Source organism: Equus caballus, chromosome 15, assembly GCF_041296265.1.
Source record: "Equus caballus isolate H_3958 breed thoroughbred chromosome 15, TB-T2T, whole genome shotgun sequence".
In the NCBI taxonomy this organism is placed as follows: Eukaryota; Metazoa; Chordata; class Mammalia; order Perissodactyla; family Equidae; genus Equus; species Equus caballus.
Genome location: NC_091698.1, coordinates 64,358,074 through 64,384,269, shown reverse-complemented (window position 1 = coordinate 64,384,269; position 26,196 = coordinate 64,358,074). Strand labels below are relative to the sequence as shown.

The 26,196-nt window shown below is 35.2% G+C and overlaps 1 protein-coding gene across 44 annotated transcripts in view; it reads right to left on the bottom strand.

The window, feature by feature from the left end:
• The window catches only part of NRXN1 (neurexin 1), a 1,070,775-nt gene that overhangs the window by 939,965 nt on the left and 104,614 nt on the right, over nucleotides 1–26,196 (bottom strand). For 22 of the 44 annotated variants that reach the window (XM_070236351.1, XM_070236341.1, XM_070236344.1 and 19 more), the window contains one exon: nucleotides 25,965–25,994. The exons of the other annotated variants lie outside the window; for them this stretch is intronic. In XM_070236351.1, the coding sequence (XP_070092452.1) occupies nucleotides 25,965–25,994 (30 nt within the window). The remainder of the gene's footprint in view (nucleotides 1–25,964; nucleotides 25,995–26,196) is intronic. 44 annotated transcript variants of the gene reach the window in all.

Below are 26,196 nucleotides of genomic sequence, written 5' to 3'. Positions count from 1 at the left end.
CCAGACACCAAATCTGCCAGCAACTTGATCTTGGACTTCCTCACCTCCAAACTGTGAGAAATAGATGTTTGTGGGTTAAGCCATCCAGTCTATGGTAATTGTTGTAATAGCTCAAACTAAGACAACACTGTTCTAGATATTTGGGCTAAATCAGGTAACAATAGTGACAAAAGTATCTGCTCTTGTGGCGCAGTCATAGGCAATAATATTATACCTAATAAAATGAGTAATTTGTGTATACATTAGAAAATGATACATGCTATGAAGAAAAAAGGGAAAATACATGAGGATAGAAGGGATTGGGAGAGCAGGAAGGCAAGGGGTAGAGGACTGCAGTATTCAACAGAAGGGTTCAGGGTAGACCTCAGTGAGGTAAATCTGAGCAAAGACTTGAAAGATGTGTGAGTCAAGCAAGCACACGGAGGGGTGAAAGGGGCACTACAGTCAAGGCCCTGAGATGGCAGCACGTGCCCTGTGCCTGAGTCACAGGAAGGAGGCCAGTGTGAGAGAGAGAAAGAGAGGTCACTAGGAAACAAACAACTCTGTGCCCTGTAGCTAGAGTATGGACTTTCATTTTAAGTTTGAGAGAAATGGAGAGAAATGTCAGTGTTTTGAGAAGAGGAGGAATATGGAACAACTTTTCTTTTTTTCTGATGAAATAGGGTACCATGGTTAAAAGCAACAGCTTTGGACTCAAGCAGCTCTACTGCTTATCAGCTTGTGTAATCAAGGTCAAGTTCCTTAATCCCTGTGTTTCATCTAACAAGTGAGCCGTGTAGTATGAACGCACATAAGACTCTTGTGAAGATAAATGGAATAATGCACCTGAAGAATTGTGGCATACTGTAAGTGCTCAATAAATTATATTGTACTGTGCTACTTTAAAAACAAAATTTTTCTCAAGAAATGAGTACCACTGATACGAGGATCATTCTAAAACTCCTTTCCAACATCTTCAGAGAGATGAATCAATCAAACAGTCTCAACTATGTGCAAGGGATCATTCTAGGTACTGAGGGGACATACAGAATTTAAAATATAGTCCTTAATATTAACAATAATATGATTTAGTTGAAGAAGCAAAACATATATATAAAACATGATGATTGTACACTACTAGCAATAAAAATAAATTATTGATATGAATAAACACAGGAATGAATCTTAAATTCATCATGCAGAGCCAAAGAAACCACACACAAAGAGTACACACTGTGTGATTCGACTTACATAAAATGAAGATTAATCTATATTGATAAAACGCAGGTAAGTGTTTTCCTGGGTCTGGGGGAAGATATAGAAATGTACTACACAAAGAGGCACAAATAATCTTTTGGGAATAATGGAATTGCTCTGTATCTTAATGATGGTGCAGTTTCACAAGTATCTACTGTAGGGGAGCACAATTTGCTACCCTAAAATGTGTCTTTTTGGCTTGATTATTTTTAAGAACAAAAGACTTAGGAAGAAACTCTGACCTTCCCCCTAACTGCCTAAAAGAATTTAAGATAGAAAGCCTATTCCAGGGGCTGGCCCCGTGGCCGAGTGGTTAAGTTCGCGCGCTCCGCTGCAGGCGGCCCAGTGTTTCGTCGGTTCGAATCCTGGGCGCGGACATGGCACTGCTCATCAAACCACGCTGAGGCAGCGTCCCACATGCCACAACTAGAAGGACCCACAACGAAGAATATACAACTATGTACCGGGGGGCTTTGAGGAGAAAAAAGGAAAAAATAAAATCTTAAAAAAAAAAAAAAAAAAAAAAAAAAAAAAAAGAAAGCCTATTCCAGGAAGGAGCTAATACCATAGATAACTATAGTGTAATATGAACTAGGTATGGCAGTCAGGAAGAAACCCAGCAAGGCCCATTTGATCAAAGTTCTCTCCATGTCTCTTTGTCTCTACAAGGCATGGCAAATATTTTTTAACCAAACATTTGCTTTTCCATCTCCATGTAAATTGCCTTCCTCCTCTTTGAAGTCCCAAACCACTACCCCCAATACCCTCCTCTGTCTTTAGCTGAAGATGGTATTTAAGGTTGTGGCTTCAGCCATTTTGGCAAGTTACTCAGTTTTCCTGGGTTTCTGCCATGTATACATGTTATTAAATTTATTTGATTTTCTTCTGTTATTCTGTCTCATGTCAATTTAATTCTTAGACTAGCCAGAAGAACCTAGAAGGGTGGAGTAATATTTCTTCCTCCCCTATAGTACAACTGTCAAAATTCATCAAATTATACACTTAAATGGGTGCCATTCATTGTATATAAATTGTTCCTTCATAAAATTTATGCCAACAAAAACAATTGCAATAACAATTGATCACAATCAGTTGGGTGGTCAGTCAAGAATATACCTTTTACTAGTTCTGACAAGAAAATTTCTGAACAAGCTTAGTTCAGATTTGAAAGGTCACACAATAATTTTCAATATTACTTGATTTGTATTAAGTTCTCCCATTAAGTTGATTAGTTTTGGTGTCATTCAGTGAATGTTTCAGCAACTTATGTCAGTCTTTGTACCTCTCATGGAGGATCCTTTCACTCTAAGCTTATTCTCTTTGCTTTTTCTGTACTAGATCATTTCCTCTCGGAAGTGGCCTTTACAGAGATTTACAGCACTTTCTTACTGCTTTCAATGTAACTCACAAAGATTTTAATTACAGTTTCATTTTTTAAATACAGGCAATTATAGCTTCTATCTGGAACCCTTTTAAAATGATGTAGGAGAGAAGAGGGGGATTTTTCTAATTCTAAAAAGGACAGACTTTTCAAAAGATTTTTTTTAAGTGATCCTATGCTATATTTAGTCTCAAAGAATTACAACACATTTCTATGAAATGGCAAGTAAAACAGATGTGTATATTCCTAGGGTGTGAGAAAAGAAATGGAAAGGGATATTGTGTTGTTCCTATGATTCGGTTTTGATATAATGTTCTATGGGATTATCAACAAATTGTTTCAAAACCCAAATTACCACCTACTTATAATTTTTAATTTTCCTATAAAATTAACTGCTTAATATAGAAAACACACTTATAAGTTATTCTCCAGAAGCAAATGCTTTGACAGGATATTTAAATAAATATGAAATATATTTTATATTGATGGAGGATATTAACAGGGAAATATAGTTTAAAGAGTAACTTGTTTAGTTTTCTTTTACTAGGAGAAAAAAAAAAAGATCTCCATGAAAGCTTTCTGTTCAGCATATTAAATGCCTAAGGAGTCATGCTGGATTTCAAATATAGTACCTATTTTGGAAAGCAAATTCAGGATTCTTGTAGACAGACTGAAAATTATTTCCTAATATAGATGATTCAAAGAAATATCTGTCAAACAGAGAGTTAAGACTTCTGAATGCAGACACAGCTTGAAAAAGAAGATGATGTATTTTCTATGGAGCATTTGCCAAAGGACTATTTAGCAGAGACAAAAATAATTAAAATTAAACTACAGTCATCAAAATAAATGAACCATATCCTAAGGCAATAGGTTAACTTTTAATCCTAATTTTTCACATACTTCTAAGTCCACAAAATTCCAGCATCCATAGTAGATGTCCACATCAATAATTTGAATTAGCAGGATTCCACTGTAATTTCTGAAGTTCTCATCACTGCAATCTGACGCAGTACAACTGAAAATTCTTCTTAGATAAAACTGATCCCAGAGGGCCTAAAACATCAAATGCTTTTACAATTACAAACTAAATAAGGTGGGATGAGTCTTAAAAGGAGGGTCTTGCACTATACTATGTTCATTAAACCCCAGGGCTCCCCTGTACCACATTTCAAGGCCTTGTTGTTTTACTCCTCTCCCAGCCAGGATTAGCAGATGTGGGTCCCGCTTCCCATGAGTTTATATTTCTGTGTAATGGTATGCCGTAAAATAACAAGATTACCAAATAGAAAAATAAAAAAAAGACAAAATAATTTACGAAAGAAAAATGGTAGAAATTACATCAAAGACCTCTTTGAAGAGACGCTGAACTTGTTTTTTTCTAGTATTTTGCAGGTTGGATTAAAGAAATTGTGGAAAGGCTGGAGGAAAAAAAGGTGACAGGAGACCACACAAATCACTTCTATGTTCTTGTTTACAGCTTTTTTGCTTGACATAACCCCATGTAGGTGATATTATAGAATCTTTGATATCTGGCAGAATTAAGTCAAATATATGAACTGCAGTTTAAGCAGCATAAATGTCAGCTTTCTAAGGCCTTCCACATCAAAGGAATCAGCAAGGGTTTTGAAAAACAACTATAGCAGTGTATCAGGTGTCATGGGAGCTACAGAAGATATATTATGATATTAGGCACACAGAAGGTATTTTAAAAATATATAATGACTAAAGGGATAAGATACGAAAGCTACCAGTAGGGAATTTTGGGTGTAAATAAAGCACCTAATCATAAAATAATGAGAAGATTAGGTAATCCAGAGTAACATGCATATTATAAAAGGGAGACTGGGCAATACAAATAAATGGAACAACATGTTTCCATCACCACTGACAAGGAACTGGACCTTTCTGAATCTCATTTCCCCTTGAGTGACACCGATCAGCCTAAGGGACTAGCATCCACAATAACAAGTTAGGCAAGGCTGGATTCGTAAATGTGTAATGGGTCCTAATTCTCTAAATCCTCAATTCTCTAAATCTTTCACCATACCCCACACTGCATCACACTCCAATTCTCCAATGGAAGAGTAACTATCTGGGAATTCATCCTTTAAGGACAGTAGTCATAAAAGCCTAAGCATGTTCTTGGGATCAGCCTCCAGTTGAGGTTATCAGATCTAAGTTAGTTTTACTTTGTTCTGTAATAAATTGTGTTTATCATTATCAATTAATCAAACCCTAGGTTTAGGGAAGAAATATTCAGAAAAAGGATGGCATTTCAGGTGGGAAGGAGGTACAAGTAAGAGCACAGAATTGGAAATGAGCATGGTTTACTCAAGGCAGAGCGAAGAGGTCTACTTGCTAGGCATAAGAATTACGGATGAAATTATTGGATAAATAGGGCTCTTAAAAATTACTAAAATAATCTATAGGAGTGTATATTTCGTATAACAGCAATAGGGAACTTCTGTACATTTCTGAGTAAGGACATTCCATAACACATATAAACTAGAGAGAGTGAGACCTAAAGAAGAGAAACTAGCTATAGCAGCTGGGAGGAATAAAATAACGTAAGAATGATGTGATGAGCACCTGGAGTAGGCTGGGATTACTAGAGGTAGAAAGGGAAGAGCCATTTCTCATAAGAACCAAAAGGACTGAACATATATTAAATCACCTCTTTCACGTCTCTTCTCAAATGTCATACTACAAATGAGAGGCTTCTCTGACAAACTTATGTAAAAATTATACCTCCTTTTTTCATCTGTGCATGCCCATGTCCCATTCACTGTGTCATTTTTCTCCATAAAATGTGTCACCGTCTTATACACTATATCTTACTTCTTTTTATAATGCTTGTTTCCCACCATTAAAATCTAAGTACCATGGCTTTGTTCTGCCTATTTCCCAGTTCTCCTGAGCCCAGAGGAGGAGGTTTCATAAATTCTGAGTTGTGTATTGAATTAATTAATCAGTATCCAATAAAAGAAAGCAAAGAGGAGGAAACATTAGCTTTGTGTCCCATGTTCCTTACCTGGGGTTGTAGTACACAATTAATAAGAAACAATTTCATTAAGGAACCTCAAATAAATTTTATGTTCTTAAAAGGAAAGTTCAACAACAGTTCAATGTGATGGACACTAAGAGGAAAATGCAATTTGGACCACTAGGTAATCCAAAATAGACCAAACAACAAACCAAAGACACTTCTAACAGTCCACTTATCCTCTAGTAAATATGAATTATGGCAATACTATTGCCAGTTTATATTCATTAAATTGCCTTCTTTGAAGATTTGAATGTGTTCACAGAATGTTGTCATCTGTGAAACATTTATTGCAATATTCATGGCAGACAGAAGATGGAGATATTAAGGGGTTAAACAACCTCCCATATGCTGTCACTTCCAGATCCATGAATACAGCATTACTTGCTTCAGTACTAACCCAAAATTTAGTTAGAAAATGATGTGGTTCTCCAAAAGGAAGTTAAAGCCATTAGATTTAAGAAATGAGTATAAGAATCTATTCTTTTTTCCTTTAGAAGAGCCTAACCTCAACTGACCATTGAGATGGGTGAATTTATTAAATTCTGATGAATGTTAAATATCATTAATTCATTCATCAATATCTAGAAAAAATCTTTAATCAAATGGGCAAGACAAAGTTTAGTCTTGGCAATACTCATTATACCAAAACATCCATTTTACTTATAAGAATCACTGAACTAAAAAAGACACGCATGCACACACAAACATACACACAAAAGGGTGCTAAATCACATTCTGAGTTTAGAATGGGGTAAGAATAAAAACAAGTTTTCTCAGGAACAACAACAAAAAAGGACCATAATGTTAACAAACTAGATCTACAGATGAATTATAAAAGATTTTTATGACACCAAACTAGAAATCATTTTAGCCTACCTCAGAAAATAGTTCCAGTCAAACAACTTCATATCAGTTAACTTTGCTTCCTAATAAATTTGTAGGACAGCACTGGCTGTACTGAGAAATAGTACATCTGATCTTATAAGACGCAAGATAATTCAGGAGTGCTTAGAATGTACTACCACACCCTTAAAAACCCATGCGTGGTGTAGCTTGGCCTTAGGCTGGAAACTTCAGGATCACCATCTATCCCTGACTTTGCCATTACTGTTTGATTTGCGAAAGTTACCATCTTGGTTATGTCTTCTCATTTGCCAAAAGGGAGTCAAATATCACTGCCCCTTTATCTCAGAGTTAATATAAGATAATAGACAAGGAAGTGTTTTAAAAGTTGAAAATTAATCTATTAATTTAATGTATTAATCTATAATTCCACCTCAATCAGAACTACTAGTACTGGTATCATTTGAAGACAATAAGGAAAGGGAGAATAAGAGGAGTCGGAGAACTGCCTTTACAAATCGTACACAAGCATTTGTGAATAAAAGACGGCTGCTGAAAAGATGGACAATCATAATGACATCACTTTATATAAGCAGATACTAAGCACATAGTCCCACCCAGTACCAATATGTTATTTTACAGGAATAAGGTAAACAGGAAGAATAAAACTATGCTTATTTAGACAGAGCTAGAACTTTTTTTAAAAAGATAAACTAAAATAAATAAGATATGGGAATTAGTTTGGATACCTTCTAAATCTCCTTGTTTATGTTCTCTGCTCTCAAGAGACTCACCACTCAGGCCACCTCAACCTAAATTTTAACTATCTCTGACTTTTGTGCTGTTGACCAAAATGACAGCTAGTTAACCTAAACCATATCGAAGTTGAATTCAATCTAACTATACGAAGACATTAATCTGGTTCCCACAAAGCTTTGAGTAATAACTATTTCCATTAGGTTGACTGTCTTGAAGGCAACTGCATTTTTTTTAAAAAAAATCAGTCTTTAATAATAGAACTTTGATAGAGGTATTTTTGAGATTTTGTGTGTGTGTGTATGGTGACATTTACTCTTAATATACTACTATGTCATAGTACCTCCTAATATACTCTATAGGCCTTTTCAATAACCATTCTGTAAATTATAGCACAAAATAAAACTTGGTTTACAAATAGCAATGGAAATAGAGAAAGAGATATGAAAACATTTTTTATTGCTCCTAAAAAGAATGTCTGGAGGTCTGCTGCTATCTCCTCTCAGGAGACACCCTCACATTTAGTTGTGAGAACTTGAAAACCAGTCCTCTCAATATGGCCTTAGGCTAAGGGAGTTGTGCTGACAAAGGCCAGCTATGTTGCTCACCACAGGGCTAAAGGACTCTATGCTACTTTTATGGTAAAATTAAATTTATATGATTTACTCATTTGAGGCAATAGGATTTGGAGTGTATTAATGTAATTCACAAACTCAAAGGAAAAGATCTGAAATGCTGGCCATAGCCCTGAGATTAACAACCTCTAACAGCAGTTTTCAAATATTTTAAAATGAGACCCATTGTTTACACTAAATCCTGAAGAAAGCTCAATGCTAACAGATAAAAGTTTATGGTACTGTTGGAATCAGGGCAGAAGTTCTGAAGTCCTCCCCTCTGTGCTCTTAATCCCCAGTGGTGGTCCTGAGGCGCCTACTCAGAACTCTCAGGCTCCAAAAAATGCCACTTGAAATCCACTGGCTTTATACAATTCTGTGAAATTTGGAATTGAAGAATAAAATTTGTTTTATAACAGCAATTAGACTAAAAGCATGAGACAAGTCAGGGTGGCCAGACCAAAGTACTCGGAATTAATAAAATAAAGCTGGTGGCCATAGTCGTTAAGTTCGTGTGCTCCACTTCAGCAGCCCAGGGTTCACCAGTTCAGATCCTGGGCACGGACCTACACACCACTCATCAGGCCATGTTGTGGCGGCGTCCCACATGGAAGAACTTACAACTAGGGTATACAACTGTGTACTGGGGCTTTGGGGAGAAAAAAAAAGAGGAAGATTGGCAAGAGATGTTGGCTCAGGGCCAATCTTCCTCACCAAAAAAGCATTAAAAAAATAATAATAAATATATAAAGCCATTGGCTTTCAGCCTAGGCTTTCTTGCAGCCCCACTCTCTTTATACTAGGTCTTAGAATTTAGGAAAAGTTATCTTGAAGTTCTTAGTTATTAAACAGTCTATACCTGCATTCTCCCAATCGATGAGACTTCAGATTTGGCAACTTAAAAGAGGTTAAAATGGCTGTCTTCTAAGTAGAGAATAAGTCAGCGTGGAAACTTTTCTGGGAAGTACAAGGCATTGAAGCAATGTGTTGATGCAATGCAAAGAGTGTATTTTAACATTCTAGGACCAACTCTTCCATTTACTTGTTGAATAGCCTTGGGCAAAACAAACATTTCCTTGTCTCTCAATGTCTTCATCCATAAAACAATGGGTCTGTGCTAAATGATTTGAACTTTTTTTTAACAGTTACTAATCCACATTTTATCTTGATACATGTTTTTGCTGAGTGAGTTGAAATAAAGTATTACCTCCAAGTTAAAGATTTTCATATTCCCTTTCAATTATAATCTCTACTCTGAGGGCCATATGCATATTTGCATTCATCTGTTGAATGTGTCTCTCTGGACAACTTTTCTGAACTTTATCTAAGATGAAATTTATTCTCCCACAGACTCTTCAGAAGCATGACCTTTCCAGGTATTCATATTCAGACTCTTAAAGTCATCTTCAGTTATTTTCTTTCACCTCTCACATCCAATTCAACTCTTCCAATGTCTTCATTCATTTATTTATGGAGCATCTACTATGTGTCTTGCCCCATGTTAAGTACCACAGAAAGAACAAGACCTGAACAATGCCCTGAAGAAGTTTTGAGTCTAGTTTTTCACATTTGATCCCTTCTTTCTTTTCCAAATTATTATCATAAATAGTTCAGGGCCCATTACCTTTCACCTAAAGTGTTTTTACAACCTCCTAATTCATTTACCTTCTTCTAATGATGCCATCCTCCTTCAACATTATAATTTGCGATCCACTGATAATGCCCCCCACACACTAATTGGCAGTGTATTGATTGCAAAATAAGTTTCTAAATCTAGGGTCATAAACCAGATATCTAAGGCACTGGGTAAGAAAAACCAGTGTGTGAATCTGGGTGGTGCACACAATAGGGAATTACAGAGACTGTGGAGATAATGGAGAGTGAATACCCTGCCCTAAGGCATTCGAATTCAACTACAATGATGGACCAGAATGCTACCAGTTTCTTGATGCTAAACCTCCCTGCTAGCCATAACTGTGTTTCAACCACACCATGTCGTGCTTGGCATGACACTGTTTCAATGTTTTTGATCACGCTGTTCTTTCTTTCAGGTGCTCCTTTCCCTGGTGAGTCTATCCTCACTTCTTACCTCTTCCAGTTCAACTATTACTTCCTCTGGGAACTTATTGTTTGTTCTTCCAGTAAGCCTTAATCTCTTGTTCTCCTGTGTGGTCACTATATTTTAATTTTTACATACTTACAAATATGACATATGTATTTATGCTCCACAAAGGGCCTTGCACAGAACCCTACACACACACAGTGCATGAAATAAGTATATTAATTGAAGTGGAAGATCAAGTGAATCAATTCAATATTTATCAGTCTGAATACAAATAACTTTCTCAATATTACTTCATGATTTAGAGTATATTAAATGTTAGAGCAAAGCATTTGACTAAATTTTTTAAGATATATTTTGAAATATATGGAGAAATATGATCTGGCTAATAGTACACAGTCAAAGCTGATTGTATGGTATTATACAGTGAATTCAGATTGATGTAACAGTGGAAAGTGTGGTTCCTAGTAGCATTCTGATGACTCTGTTCTCTACCACATTTTTATCCATTTTTAAAAAACAAGAAGTGAATGCAAATCATATCTGTAGACAGCACAAGGATGGAATTACAGGTCAAGATTTAAAATAGCTGACCGGTTGTATCCATGAACTAAAATGGAAATCAGGATATTTTTCCTTCCATTTCCTCTCCACTACCACTTTCTCTTCATTAATCCATTCTGTCTTGGTAAATAACACCACAGTCCACCTAGAGACTTAGGATGGAAACCTGGGAGTCAATCATGATTCCAGTCTTCCCCCTCCCTCCCTCATTTAATCAATCAACAAGTCCTGTTGAACCCAACTCCTTAGGATGTAGTAAATCTATTCATGCATCTCTATCTCTAATGCTAAGACAAAAGTATAAGCTCTTGATGTCTTCCTTGACTAAGTCATAATTGCTTGGCTGTTTTTAGTTTTGTGTTCCGCAACTCTGTTCTCTTGCCAGACTAATCTTTCTAAAAAGCAAATTTTACCTTGTTCCTTGAGATTTTTTATCATCTTGCCCCTTATCTCTTTCTCCGGTTACATCTTTTAGGCTCCTTGTCGCATTCATGTTTGATTGCTTCCAGTTCTTAGAATCAGCACTTCTCTACCAAAGCTCCATGACTTAACAGTTTTCTTTTTCTTTATTGTTTCTACTTGTGGTACACAGAAATAACAGTACCCTAAAGATATCCACATCCTAATCTCCAGAATTTGTGAATACATTAGGCTACATGGCAGAGGCAATTAAGGTTGCAGATATAATTAATTTTGCTAATCAGCTGTCCTTAGGATAGGGAGAGTATCCTGGATTATCCAAGTGGGCCCAGTGTAATCACAAACTCTGTATAAGTGAAAGAGAGGAACAAAAGAAGAGAGTTGAGGGAAATGTGACTATCAAAGAAGAATCAGAGACATGCAAGGTTGCTGGCTTTGAAGATGGGGGACAGGGGTCACAACTGTTGCTTTTTTCCAGCCTCAAAAACCTGGAAAAGGAAGGAAGTTGATTCTCTCCTAGGCACTCCAGAAAGAAACACAGCCCTGCTGATACATTGAGTTTAACCCAGTGAGACCCATGTTGGACTTCTGACCTGTAGAATTGTAAGATAATAAATTCATGCTAAGATGTTAAATTTATGGAATTTGTTATGGCATCAAGAGAAAACAAATATACTACATATACTACCTAACCATGTCAATCTAGTGAACACTCAATCGTTCTACAAGACTCAGCTAATGAAGAATGTCGTCCTCATAAATAACTTAAGGTTTTTAACTGTTGATGGGACTTACATGAAGAAATGTCTTTACCTACTACTGAGCTATATAAATCTCTTTAGGACAGATACCTTGCCTTCTACCATGCCTTATTTGCTTTTGTATTTCCAGTATCTTACATAGGACACTGAGTTGATATTTAATTTTTTTAGTAATTGAAGATGGAATTGAACAAAAATGCTTCATGCCTTGAAGTAGGCTCATAATAGTAACTATTGAGTAGAGAATGGGAAGGCGGACTCATGAGCAATTCATGTGGAAAAATTTAGAAGTTTCAACTGACTAAAAGGTAAGTATGAGTCAACAAAACAATAACACTGACCAAAAAAAACAAAGATGATAAAACACACATGCACACACACACATCTTCAACCATAGGTGTCATTATTTCCAGATCCAGAGAATATTTCCATTTTACTGTGCCCTGCTCAGACATATGGGATACTGTGATTAATTTTGGACTTGACTTTAAGAGGTATCCTCGCAATCAGAGCACGGCCAGACCAAGAGGAGGACATGGCCAGGAAGGATATGGGAAGGATTTCAACACTGTGAAAAATGGTTTTAGAAACTGAAGGTACAAATTTTGGAAAAGAAAACTGGGGTTTGAGCATGAGGGTAGGGGATGTATTTATAGAAATTATTTTTTAAAATGTGGATGAGGTATTAGACTGTGTTTAACTCTAGATAAATTGAAAACAGAACACAGCACACTGGAGAAACTCATATCTTAGGAAGCATCAATAACAACATGCAGATGGCTAACTGGCGATAGTTTCAGTAGGCAAATTTTGATTCAAATAAAGGAAAAACTCTTTAATAATTTAAAACTCCCCTTTAAAAGACTGTTACTATATGAGGTAGCACGCATACCCTCCTTCTGAACATGTAAACAGACTTTGGATAATTAACCACAGCAGAACTAGTAGAAGAGTTTGTTGAATCGGCATTTGGACTAGGAGACTTCTAAAGTTCTAGTCAAATTTATGATTCTATCATTTGGTAAGTCCTTTTCCATACTAAAGCAATTACTGTGATTCTCTGATTTTGGTGAATTTCAGTTACCTTGGTTTAAGAAACATTACCACTTACTTTGACTCCTAGTTAGTTACTATTAACTTAAAGGTTATCTCTGAGTCCAAAGTGTTAACAGACCTATCAAGTTACATGAATAATTTCCCCCTCCTCCCACCAAGCTTTATTTACTCTCTCATAATTATCATTCTCTCATAACTTTCATATAATTTCTAACTTTCCAAAACACATCCAGAAAGGGAATTCAAGGACAGGAAGGAACTATGATTTTTTTTCCACTGCATATTCTCTTTTAATGAAAAAAGCAATTAAGCAAAATAAGTCAAAAGCAAGCTGAGCTTTTTCTTATTGAGCCATTTAGAACAAAAGGCTTATCTGATTTATGCTAAAACTAGTTCATTTAAAATAGAATCTTAATACCCTAATAAAGGAAATTAAAAAATAAATTAAAGGAAAACATCTTGCCTTTGTTATTTAGAGGCAAAAAAGATGACAATTATTTCTTGATCAGCATTCTTAAGCTTACTTCAGATATGATTTTTTTTTGGCAATAACAGTAATACAAGTCACTATAAAATGAAATGGATGCACAACAAAAAGATATTTTCCAATTCCTTCTACCCCTCCTTCACTTTTACTTTCTTTCTCAACATTTGTGACTCAATGAACCTTTAAAATATGTATACAGGGGGCCGGCCTGGTGGCACAGCGGTTAAGTGCACATATTCCACTTCAGTGGCCCAGGGTTCGCCGGTGTGGACATGGCACCGCTTGGCAAGCCATGCTGTGGTAGGCATCCCACATATAAAAGTAGAGGAAGAAGAGCACAGATGTTAGTTCAGGGCCAGTCTTCCTCAGCAAAAAAAACAGGAGGATTGGCAGCAGTTAGCTCAGGGCTAATCTTCCTCAGAAAATAAAACAAAATAAAATAAAATATGTATACAAATGATATATAAATGAAAAGCAACAGGATATACTGGAGTATATGAAGAAGCCATTTGGTTTAAAACTAATTTGGCCTGACCTTGTTTTTCCAAGAGTCTCATGTGGCTTGTTGAGCATGTATTGTACATCTGCTTTAAACATTTATTATGTCCCAAAGAGAAGAATGATGCCATTAAAGACAGAGATGTAACATCCCTCCATATTGGCATTTCTTTAAAGATAAGCATGTCTTCCTGGAAGCTAAGGATTAATTACTGATCTGCAGGGCTCACCCTGTGACCACTGACTTGCTAATCACTGACCTGCACTGCCAGCCAGGCATCTCGTGACAACAGTAAAAGAGATATCCCCGTCACATGTGATATATGCTCTTTGTTCCAAGATGGTATATAACCACTCTGTACACCCCACTTCTTTGGTGCCCCTCCTTGCTTAATTTTGTTTTATAGATTTACTATGGATTACTTGCATCAACACAAAGGATAAACGTCTTTGATCTTTTAAAAAATCTTTCCTCCATGTAATCTGCAATTTTAAAAATTCTTTTTTTCTTAAAAATTACTTAATTTTATTTGAATCATCTATCAGTAATTGACACACAATACTCTATGTCCTACTATTGAGCATTCGATATGTTCTAGAAAAATATACACTTTATTGATAATAATACAAGTAATCTTCATAACAAAAAGAGGTGGATTTTATTATCTTCATTTTACAGAGGAGGAAAATGAGGTTCAGAAGGTCAACTTTCCCAAAGTCACACACCTAATAGATAGGGAGTCTGGGATCTAAATGCAGGTTTATTCAACGCTAGTCTCCATGATCTTTGGCTATCTGCTTTGCATCAAGTTTACTGAGTATCTATCATGTGCCAAGCTCTAGTCTCAGTATATAAAATATTTTATATATAAATCTGACAAGATATCTCCACGTAATTTCTATGCTTGTGTCTGTTAGTTCTAAAATATCTCATAAGACCATTATCTCTTCTTTTTTAATAGACTCCAGAGACAAAATTTCCACGCCCTAAAACATGACCTTGGTAGAAATGACATATTCTTGTTTTATTTAATGCCTCTTTCACCACAATCTCTAGTAAATAAAAAAAAAATCATTATAATCAACTTTTCCATTGTATGGAGATATATTTGTGGCATATTTTTTATGTGAGCTCAGCTTTTGCTGTTCAGCTTTCCTTTTGTCTGCATCTCTTTACCATGGTCTTTTATGGACAATGACCCTAAAATATACCATAAATTATCCATGGGTAGGCATCACATAAAAAGTTTAAATGTTGCCACACATTCAATTTGAGTTTTGGGCTTTTTTTCCTTTTTTTTTTTAAAGATTTTATTTTTTCCTTTTTCTCCCCAAAGCCCCCGGTACATAGTTGTATATTCTTCGTTGTGGGTTCTTCTAGTTGTGGTATGTGGGATGCTGCCTCAGCGTGGCCCGATGAGCAGTGCCATGTCCGTGCCCAGGATTCGAACCAACGAAACACTGGGCCGCCTGCAGCGGAGCGCGCGAACCCAACCACTCGGCCACGGGGCCAGCCCCTTTTTTTTCCTTTTTTTTAAAGTACATTTCTGAACTTTGTACAGTGAAGTTGTAGTGACCTTTACTGCAAGGTGTGAAAGAGCCCAGTGATATCTTTACTAGTATGAAAGCCAGTTGTTTAGTTTGAAGCATAAAGGGTAAACCTAATTGAATAACCATATCTTTTTCTAGTCCTTTCATAATGGACCAACTTTTCTCTTAAAGCAAGACAATTATTTTTATTAGCAAGAAAAAGCTCTCAATGCAGAAGCAATATGGATTAAATTGACAAGTTGTACATGCCCTTGCAAGAAACAAAAAACCTTCATCACTATGAAGATCAAATCATCAACTCTTAGAGGGCAAACTGAGTTGGTAACAATCTCCACAAAATGGCTATACTTTAGAAGCTTCTGGGGGAGTTGAGAGGGCTTTTTAAAGTACAGGATTCCAATCCACCATAAACCTATTGAATAAAATTACTATTAAGTTCTTTGAAAATCTGTGTTTTCTAAAATGTGCCCCAGGTGACTGGGGAGCAAAGGAGGGCTGGGCAGCCAACCTGAAAACCGCTGGATCAGAACAATAGTAATGAGGTCAAGATGTTCTAACAGGGAAGCATGCTACTTGTCCAGCCTTGCTTAGACAGTGGTCCTCCTCTACACAGGACATTATTCTAATTAGGGAATGACACATTTGAAGTAGTTGAAGAAAAAAAGAAACAGTGACTTAGCCTAATAGGTCATGACATTACTCCTTATAAATAATGAGATGGCAAATGCCAAACCAAATTGTCCTCACATTTATCAGTTCAAGTTTTGGCTTTCTTTTGGACCAATCAGCTTCTCTCCCTTTCCATCCCATCGAATGACTCCTAACTTCACCCAGTCCTCTCACAAAGAATGCCACTGGTCACAGCCAGCACTGATGCGTCAGCGCAAATCCAATCACACAGCTAAGGAAGCAATTCAAAATGTCTGCCCTGCTGATTGTTGGCCAGAGAATGCATTCTTTTATCTAAACAAATAATCACTAGGAGGACAGTCATAAAATGTCATCATATACTTCTTTTAAGTCAGCATAGCATCAAAAATATCTGTTCACTAAAGTTAACAGAAGATTTCTGGCATGTTATGCCACTAGCAATCTGCAAAAACCTATGGTTAGCTTGTGAACAAGGATTTCCCTGTGAACTGAAATCAGAATTGGCCAATTTCGGGATTTCCATCTCTCTGGCAGCACTTTAGCCCAATCTAAATTTGATTGTTTCCTTGAATGCAGTAATTTAATTTTCTCCAAATGTCTACTGACTTTATAATGCCAAGTGCAGAAAATGAAATGAAAAACTGGATTAGTGGACCAGGTAATTCAGGACAAAAAAGAAAATATTCCTTAAAAGCTTCATATAACACATGAATCATTTTCATTTCCTGAATTATCTTATCCACTGTCTCAGTAGTCTAATTTTCTGGTCTATATCTGGGCTATGTAATAAAAAAAAATTATAGTGAAAGAAAATAAAATAATATTCTCAGTTCACTACTCTTTACTCGGTTGAAAGTAAATACTAATAATCACTGGAGATTACGTCAGCTACTACTATTCTGAATGAGCTATCATGTGGTCATAGACACATGGTAATTCATGGGCAAACAAGCCAAGCAAAAAAGGGAAAACTTCATTTAGTGGAATACACATTTTATATAAGTAAATATAATTTGAATGTGTAAAGACATGTCTCGAAAAAATGGTAACTATTATTATCCTCATGTTTATACTTCTTAATGTCAAAAGCCTTGAAAACATCCATTCGGAAAAGCTGTGGCTTTACACCATGTGTAACAGTCCCACATAAAGAAAAATGTCATTGGTGATTTCAGCAACAATGACGAAGACTGAATGAAACCATCCTCTCTCTCTCTTTAACCCCTTCCCTCTCTCTACCAAAAAGACAAGTAATGAGACACTCATTTTAAGGGAAATAAGGCCTCAGGCACGGCAGTTTTGGTGCTACTTTTTAAGTCAGAGATTTCCTACCATCGTAGTTCTTCAGTGCAGGTCCCAGAGTTTCGAATAGCTGGCTGTGGACCTGGACTACTTGTTAAAGCATCTGGTTAAACATACAATCATTTATCCCTCGGCTGGGAAGAAGTCAAAGGCCCTTTGAGTGAATATAGCTATTTGATGACTGAGAAGAATGGATCTATTTTAATGTTAGAAACACAAGACAAGCTACATGAACATAAAGTACAAAGGAATCCACTTCATTCTTCGCAACTTTCTCTCTGTCACCAATTGCCAAAAGGTACTTCTTGAAAGCCACAATGAATCATACAATTTAGGAGCCAAACTTCCAGGAACCTCTTCCTGTTACCTATATACACACAGAGAAATACAAAGATGAATTACTGTCCCCTTCTTAAAGAAATATTCCTTTAAGACTGATTATTAGAGGAATTTGAAAGAAAAGGCTTGACCATCAGTGGTTGTTGGAGTGGTTTTCAAATCCCTTCCAAATTCTCTGTGGCCACCTAAACTGAGCAGGGAACAAGGAAGATCAAAAGGGTAAAATCTGAGTCCTCCTCATTCCCAGTTCAAAGAGAAAAACTCTGGTTTTATTGATTTTATTTGCCCTTTATAGGAAGATTTACCTTGAAGCAAAAGGAAAAAGAAATTTGCAAATTAGTTCATTATAAAAAATAAAAAAAAGTAATATCCAAAGTAAAATCTAAAAGGAAATATTAGAAATTTGTTTAGCCCATGAGTCAGTCAGTCATGAGACAGGTATTATTGAGCAGGTACTTGTGCCAGTCACTGTTCTAGGGGAACTTGAGATACATTGAGGCAAGGCAGAGACCTCTGTCCTCTTATATTCCAGTGGGTGAAAGACAGACAATAAATGGTAAACAAAATAAATGGAAAAAATTAAGTATGTTAGATAATAATTGCTATGGAAAAGAAATTAGACTGGGGTATGAGAGTTCACGAGAGGGGCAAACTGTAGTATTAAATAGGATGGTCAGGAAAAATCTCTTGAGAAGGTGCCATTTGAGAAAAATCTTGAATGATGTGAGAGTATTAGCCAATGATTTAAGAGTCTCAAGTTAATTACATGTTATTTTTCCAGCAAAAATACCTATCTAAGAAAAGTCCATAATTAACTTTTTCTTGAAAATTTGGTCTTCAGCTGACTAAGTGGTTGGTATAAGCTTAACACATATGTCACTTAATGAAGTAATGAGTGAGGCAAAATGTTAATTTACAGGAATGTTTTCTCTGGATGCAACTTCCAGTCCATGAGAAAAGTTATCTCCTTGCTCCTTTCAGCCCATAAACTGGCATCTAAATAGCAGCACTTTGCCAATGAGCTTCCAGTTTAGTTCAAAGGGGAGATAAGTCCATTTCAGCTTCATTATTGCATACAAGAGAAATGTAAAAATGTGAAGAGTTACAGAAATATCTAAATAATTTTTATTTAGTAGAATCAATCTTTAATGCTTTATTGTACCAATGTTCTTTGTAGAACAGGCCACCAGGACATTGATGTCCAGATGGTTATAACTTAAAACAATCACAGAATCATAAATTATAGGATATCCATATGATGGACAGAAGATATGAAGATATTAATACTGTTTTTGTTAAACCTTTGGCAGATTACAGATCATTAGTTTTCAAATTCATTTAATATACACATACATAATATTTTTTATTTTATTGTCACAATTGATAAAAACAATCTCCTAAGCACTTTTGCAATTTGTCATGTAACATTATCCTTGAGAGTGGAGTATTTTTATTAGTCTGTATTACAAATTATAAGATTTAGACAGGTGAGGCTAAATTATTTGCCCAATGTCAGCAAAGAGCGAACACAGGATCTGAACCCAGGTCTAATGAACTCATGACTCTTACCCAGCATACTATACTGCTCTCCTGTTGTAGTTTCACTCTTCTAAAATGGGAACCTTGAAAATGAGAAGGAGTAACATCCTATACGACACTCTATAATTGGTTTCCTTCACCCTACCTCTAAATTTATTTTGTAAGAAGAAGATGAAACTTTATTTCATGATTATTCATGTAAGTGGAGGAAAGCATTTAAAGTCTCCTTAAGGTTGGTTATTCTACATCAGGAATTTTAGTTCAAGGTTTCCACAATGTTTTGCCTATCATAACAAGCAATATCTCCTATCATGCCTAATAATTCAAAGTGTTGAAGAGTTTTTTAACATAATCTTGCTTGCTCCAAATTTCTCTGATTTTGGTCAAAGATTTATATTTCCTTGAGAAATTACAGTGTTGTTTAAAACCACTGGTGAACACAACCTACGAAATATCCTCTTACCAGCCTAAATGTGTTGATGTTGGTTTTAAAAGAAAATCTACATTAACAAAAATACACTTTAAATTGGTAAATAAGATAATATCATTATTTTGGGAAAGGAATTATCCTTTTAAAATCCAGAATGCCATAATTTAAAAGTTTTTCTATTTGCAATCTATTTCAGTAAAGCATCTAAATTTATGTTTATACCATTTCGTTCTTTAAACTATTAGACGGCAGAGAGTCCTTTCCATGCTCTTCTCTGAGGATAAATTAACCTACTACAAGTCTAATAAAATCCTGTTCAGTTTATCACTTATTTAATCCATCATTGTTTACAGAATGTATAAAAACATGGGAAACTTCTCATTACAGAGCCAAGAGTGCAGAGATACAAAGGAGCTGAGACTTTTATTACTAATAAATATAATGACAAAATTGGTTAAATTGCAACAAGAGATAATACATAAATATTTACTCTTCAAGTAACTTTTCTTGATTCTACCCAGAACTGATGGGCTTCTAGGTTAAAGAACTGCAAAGTAAATACCAAATTCTAAAAAGTCATATAGCCTTCTACGTACATCATATTGATGAAGTAGATATTTAATGTCTGATTTATGAGGTGAAATTCCAGTCTTTCCACATTCTGTGCCTGTGAAAGAGTAGCCAGTACTGCAATAGTAAAAGTCATAATAGATCATTCAAAATAAATTATTTCTCACTTTGCATATGAACCAAACATAGGTATTTCAATACAGTAAGATCCTGTCAACGTTCACAAATGCTTCAGAACGTAGATTACCTATGCTAAATGAGGAATTAAGATGTAACAAGCCATACAGAAGAAGAAAAATATGATATTTTCAAAATCAAATTAGTTCCATATCAGAAACCACAGTAAAATGTATTTAAAAGTTATAAAACATACACATCATGGTGTTGGTGATTGGAAGCTGGCCACTTCACAGACAAATCTGTTATATAAGCAACACAACAGTTGAAAGATGGGAACAAAAATCATGGAAACAAAAGAAAACGTATAAAAAATAATAAATGCTTTATTCTCTAAATATTAATAACATCAAATCTATTTTAAAAGCAAATATAATGGAATATTAGTTGTGCTGTGACATTACAGATAAGGTTTTAAAACACATAATCTTTGATATTGCTTATCAATCAGTTGTAGTGGAACAATTATATCTGGTTATTAATACAATTAGTTTTCAGAAAAATATATTTTTATTTTCCTGATAAATTATTCTACTTTAAGATCTTAATTTTCACTAATACAATAATATTTAGGCACTTTTAAAATTTGTAGCTACATGTTTGATAGTTGTAACACCTTGGCTTTCTAATAACATGAGAAACTTAGATACTCAAACAGTAAACATTCATCTGAAAGAGTCATATGGACATTTACTTTGCAAATATGCTGTAGAATTTATGAATACAAGGAATAGCAAGTATGCTCATATCACAAGATAAGACTTAAATTTTGGCTTTTTTGAATGCTTACAATCCAAATCCAATTTGAACACAGGACTTATGATACATCACAGTTGATACAGTGGGGTTTGAAAAAAAGAAAAACAACTCATGGAAACCACAAAAGATAGCATAACATCAGATCTGAATTTCAGGAAAATTCATGTACCTGTTATTGCATGAGTAGAGAAGTCAGAAAATAACATTTGGTTACTTGCCACTGTCACAGTGAATCACATAAAAAATTTTGAAAACTCAAACACAAAAATACATTGACTTTATTTCCTTACAGATTCATTGCTGTGCATATGCTAAGGCATATTAAAGTGGTACCAGAATGATGCTTTACTAGAAAGAAATAATGCAGCTTTGGAAAAGGATATGAATGACAGGAAATAAAAGGAAGTTTAAAGACAGAGACAGAGGATTCCACGTAAATGCTACAATTCTTTTTAATCATTTGAATAAGTTTCCTCTTCCTTTTCCACTCCCTACTTTGTCCACGCCAAACTCCCCATGTCCTCCTTCTACACTTACCTATTCCCATGTGCCTCCCCCATACACACAGATGTAAATCATGAAAATGACAAATTCAAAATACAGAAAGAAAAATATTCTGGAAATACAATGGTCCGAAAGAAAGACACGCTTCCTGCCCTCACGGAGCTTACATTCTACTAAGAAAAATTGACATTAAGTATATAATCACTCATATAAATATGTAATTACAATTATGATTGTTATGAAGGAAAATACAGGCTTCCAATCAAAGCACCAACACTTAACTGACAATTATTAACCCACACTCCTGAGCGACTAACCAGCCATGATGGCTGGATTTGCAAAATGACTTACTTTGACATTTTCTGATTTAAATGGTTAATCATTTTTCTCAGACAATCATTAGAGTAAAACGCAAATAATCATTGGAGTGAAGTGACCAGTTAAACACACATAGAAAAAACAAAAACAAAAAACAACTAAATTCCCAGGTAAATAAACCTAAATTCTAAATAGAATAGAGACTAGTTAACATTACTCATGATCCTAATAATACCATTGACAAATTTCAAGCCAAAAAAGAAAGCAAACCCAATTTCACAAAGACCATTTGGATCCATCTAGCCACAACCCACAGAAGCAAGCTTGGCTCTGGACAATCTCTCTCTTCAGCTATCCCAAAGAAAGCTATAATTGAAACAAAGTTTATTCCTAAGCATGTCCAATTAAAGACGACATACCCTTGTTTAGAAAAAAACATGAAAACAAATCCAAATAATTGACTCTAAAATTTGAAACAGAATGATCAACTGAAAATACTAGGCATGACGGCCTACAGGAAGACTGAGAAACCTTCCATGTCATTTACTACGATTCTGCCAGCACATAGCAATGATCTTTAACAGGGGTCCAGCTGACTTAGCTGTTTTTGTCATGTACAAATTGATAAGGGATTCTGCAGTTTCCATACCTTGAAAAATTAATTAGGGAGTATGGAAGGATCCACACTGACTCTGTAAGGATACATCACAAACTGATACCAATGCTTACCTCTAGAGAGAAGACTGGGGAGGAAGAGAAAGAAAGTTATCAGAAAGAATGTTCTCTTTAGATGAGCTACTTTTTTTTTTTTTTAATGAAATGCATTCATCTATAATCGGGCATTTAAAAATTTAGAAATATTTAAGAATCTGTACAGAAGAAATCAATATGATAACAATGATGTTTTTGAATCCAATTTTTCTTCTGTACTCAAAAAAGAAAGACACTGACCCACAGATATTCATTCCAGAGCCCCTGAATTCGCTACTCCTAAAGAGAAAAGTGGTATCAAGAAAAATGCTCAGGACTGTATTGTGATCGAAAGATTTGGGAAGCATTAATTTACAATGCAAATCAGTTATTTTAAGACTGGGAAGGGTTAACACTTATTTCATGCACAGCTAGGATTGAACTTGATATAGGAAGCTACAGTGTAAAGTTTCTAGACATTTTTGACTCCTCCAACAGGTTGCACAAGGCAAGCATATCTACTTAAAGTAGACCCTGACTCATGTTATCTTTGTCTTTGTTGAATGTCAATCACACTTTTTTTATCACTCTCATAGCACTTCCATTCTGTCCTTTATACTAACTTCTCCACATGTTTTCACATCCTTATTACATAGACACTCTTTGAATGTGGATGCCATGTCTTAGTCAAGATTGTATTTTTGTTCTAGAATGCATATTTGTTGAATTAATTTGCAATTAAAGACTTACAAGTCACATTTCTCATTTCTATACATCTAATTAAGCAACATATGAAGGTGACTACTCTGATTTGCAAAATACCCAAGTCCAACTTAAAATCTTCTTTCCCCATTTAACATCAAAGAGCATCCTGGTCCCATTAATAGAAGAATGAAAAGGAAAAACCAAATTCCTGTCCTCTGTAGTTTTGTGTTAATTGAGAAATTAACTGATGAAAATTGGTGAAGTAAAAATATGTTTGACACACATGTCAATAGAAAACGTTTAAGACTGACATAATAAAATTGAATGAAGTTAAATGACACAGTGTTAATTACACCAAAACAAATATCAGCTGCATATAAAGATGAATTATGAATTATTCCACATGTAGAGTTAAATGGTTATATAATTTAAAAAACTATTTTTAAGAGTTAGTTTTGCACAACATACTGAATATATGTGTGTATATATTTAGAAACTTTGTGTATATACATGCATTCATACAACTATATACATGCACATATACAAACACATATACATATATTCATCAGCCAGTAAGATACAATATGAATACAGTTCCCTCTATGCCATCCTGAGTCCTATACTGAGGAACATGGTAGGAGACACCAACTAAGGAAAGGGAAGTGGATGGGAATCTGGTCTCACAAAAAAAAAAAATAGCTTAGAAAATATCTCAAATGGTACACGAAATCTCTAAAAGAATTGATACATATTGTCATTTGTGTAGCTAGAAGGCTCAAAATGAGATTAAATTATCTTATTGGAAATGGTTGACCAAAACACAAAGTGAAATAGCATATGTTCTCTTTTTATTGGCTCAAACTATCTAAACAACATTTGTTTCTAAATCTCTATTTCACACATTCAAAACTTTGATATAATTTCTTACTTATTGCCCAGCTCGTGTTCAAGTGCTTTTTCAAGCATGAAAGTTTCCCTGCTAGATGACACCAATGTAAAGGTGCAGAACTCTGAGCTTTGGTCCCAATTCACCGGGTTAAGATTCAGAGCATACGAAAGATTCCGAGAGTTCAAGAGTAAGACACATTCCTGCATTTACAATAACCAAAAAAGCCCCAAACCAAAAAAAACTAGATCACTAATTCATAGTTAAAGTGGTTAATTGAAAGGCTATGCTACATATTTACCACAGTTGCATATCATCTACTTCCTTTTAATGAAAACACTAAACACAATGTGGATGGTTCTAAATGACAAATTAAACATGCTTTTATATTTGGCACCGATGCTGTCAAAGAGTACACATGCCCGACTTACCAAGTGATTCAGGAATGTACACCTGGTTGATAATGTTCTTAAAACAAAGTTAATATGCACAAAAGAAAGAATGGGCTTGTCTTGCACCTTTATCTCTTTCATGATACTGCCTTTTCAGGTTATCATGAGTTAATGTGTATTTATGATAACTAGCAGCCAACAAGGTGATGAGCCCACAGTAGTACCATTTCAAAGCTGCACATGCTTCGACTTACATCCCAATGCATAATGGCTGGGGCAGGTGAGCTCCAGAGTTAAATGTTTGAGGATACATATTTATGGTGACTACACTCATCATTTAACTGCTATTAAATGTTACTGCAAAAACTGACACCAAAACTTGTAGCTAATGTCTAAATATACTAATTATATATGCAGCTGACATGAAAAAAATCACTCTAAAGAGCTAGGAGACAAAAAAAGGAGTGAAACATTTTGATGTATTTTTCTTACCTTAAATTCATAAAATATCCATTAACACTGATACCTACCGCCCAGTGCCCATTACTAATGTCAAAAGGTCTAAATACATTTGCATAACTTAGAAACACTGTAATTCATACAGATGATATTAAAAAGAAATAAAATAATGTAATACCTTTACTTTTACCTATGGATTTGATGAAATGGTCCCATGAAGAAAGGGTTTCCATACAAAGAGAATAAAGAGGAGAGAAACAACAATAAGAATTATGAATATATGTAAATGCACTACTCTCTGAAAATTAAACAAGACAAGAAAGTATAAATAAGGGTTCCAAGACAAACGCAGATGAAATCAGTACATGTTGAGAAATCTGTCTCCTTTTTTTAAGGCAACGCATGCAAGGAAATTGCAAAGCCCATGCTCACTTTAAAAGATTACACAAAAAGGAGATAAACAATGACTACTGGTAGAAAAAGTATTGATTCTGTGGAACACTATACTCAGCATTCTAGAAGCCAGAAGCCAAAGATGTCTGCATGTTCCCAAACTGCCATGCATGGGTGAAAAATGGACTCTTTCTGGTACAATAGTTTAAACTGAATATCTCTTTCAGAAATTAACTTCTGATGATTCTCAGTTTTTCTTTACTATAACTACCCTTAACTGCATGTGCTGATAAATGTATCAAAACTTTCAATCACAAGTTCTTATGTCTCATTTACTTGCAGATATCATAGTGCCAAGAATGAAGGAAAATAAAACTCAAAGAAGCAAATCATAATCAAACCAACAAACAAAGGGGATAAAAACACATGGAAAAAAGTGAACAAAAGTTACGTATTTAATTTGCAGCCAGATAATTTGCAAGCATTTGCCCATCCTGTGCAGTGATGATTTGAAAGCAGCTACAGAACAAGAAAACACTGAAAGCAGAGTGGAAAAGGAACAGAGCCCATACCTTGGTCGCCCATCATCAGGTGCGCCAGACCTTGAAGGGAAACAAGAGCACAGTCAGCAATAAACAAGGGAGCATGGGAAGGCAGGGTTGTCACGGTGACAAAAATGTTCAGTGACAGACATCTTGTTTCCTATGAGACATGTCTGTATCACAAGACAAATCAAAAAGCATTCTTTCAACCCCTGGTTGGAATGCTTCGGGGCAAAGAGTTATAGAACTGCAATTTAAACAC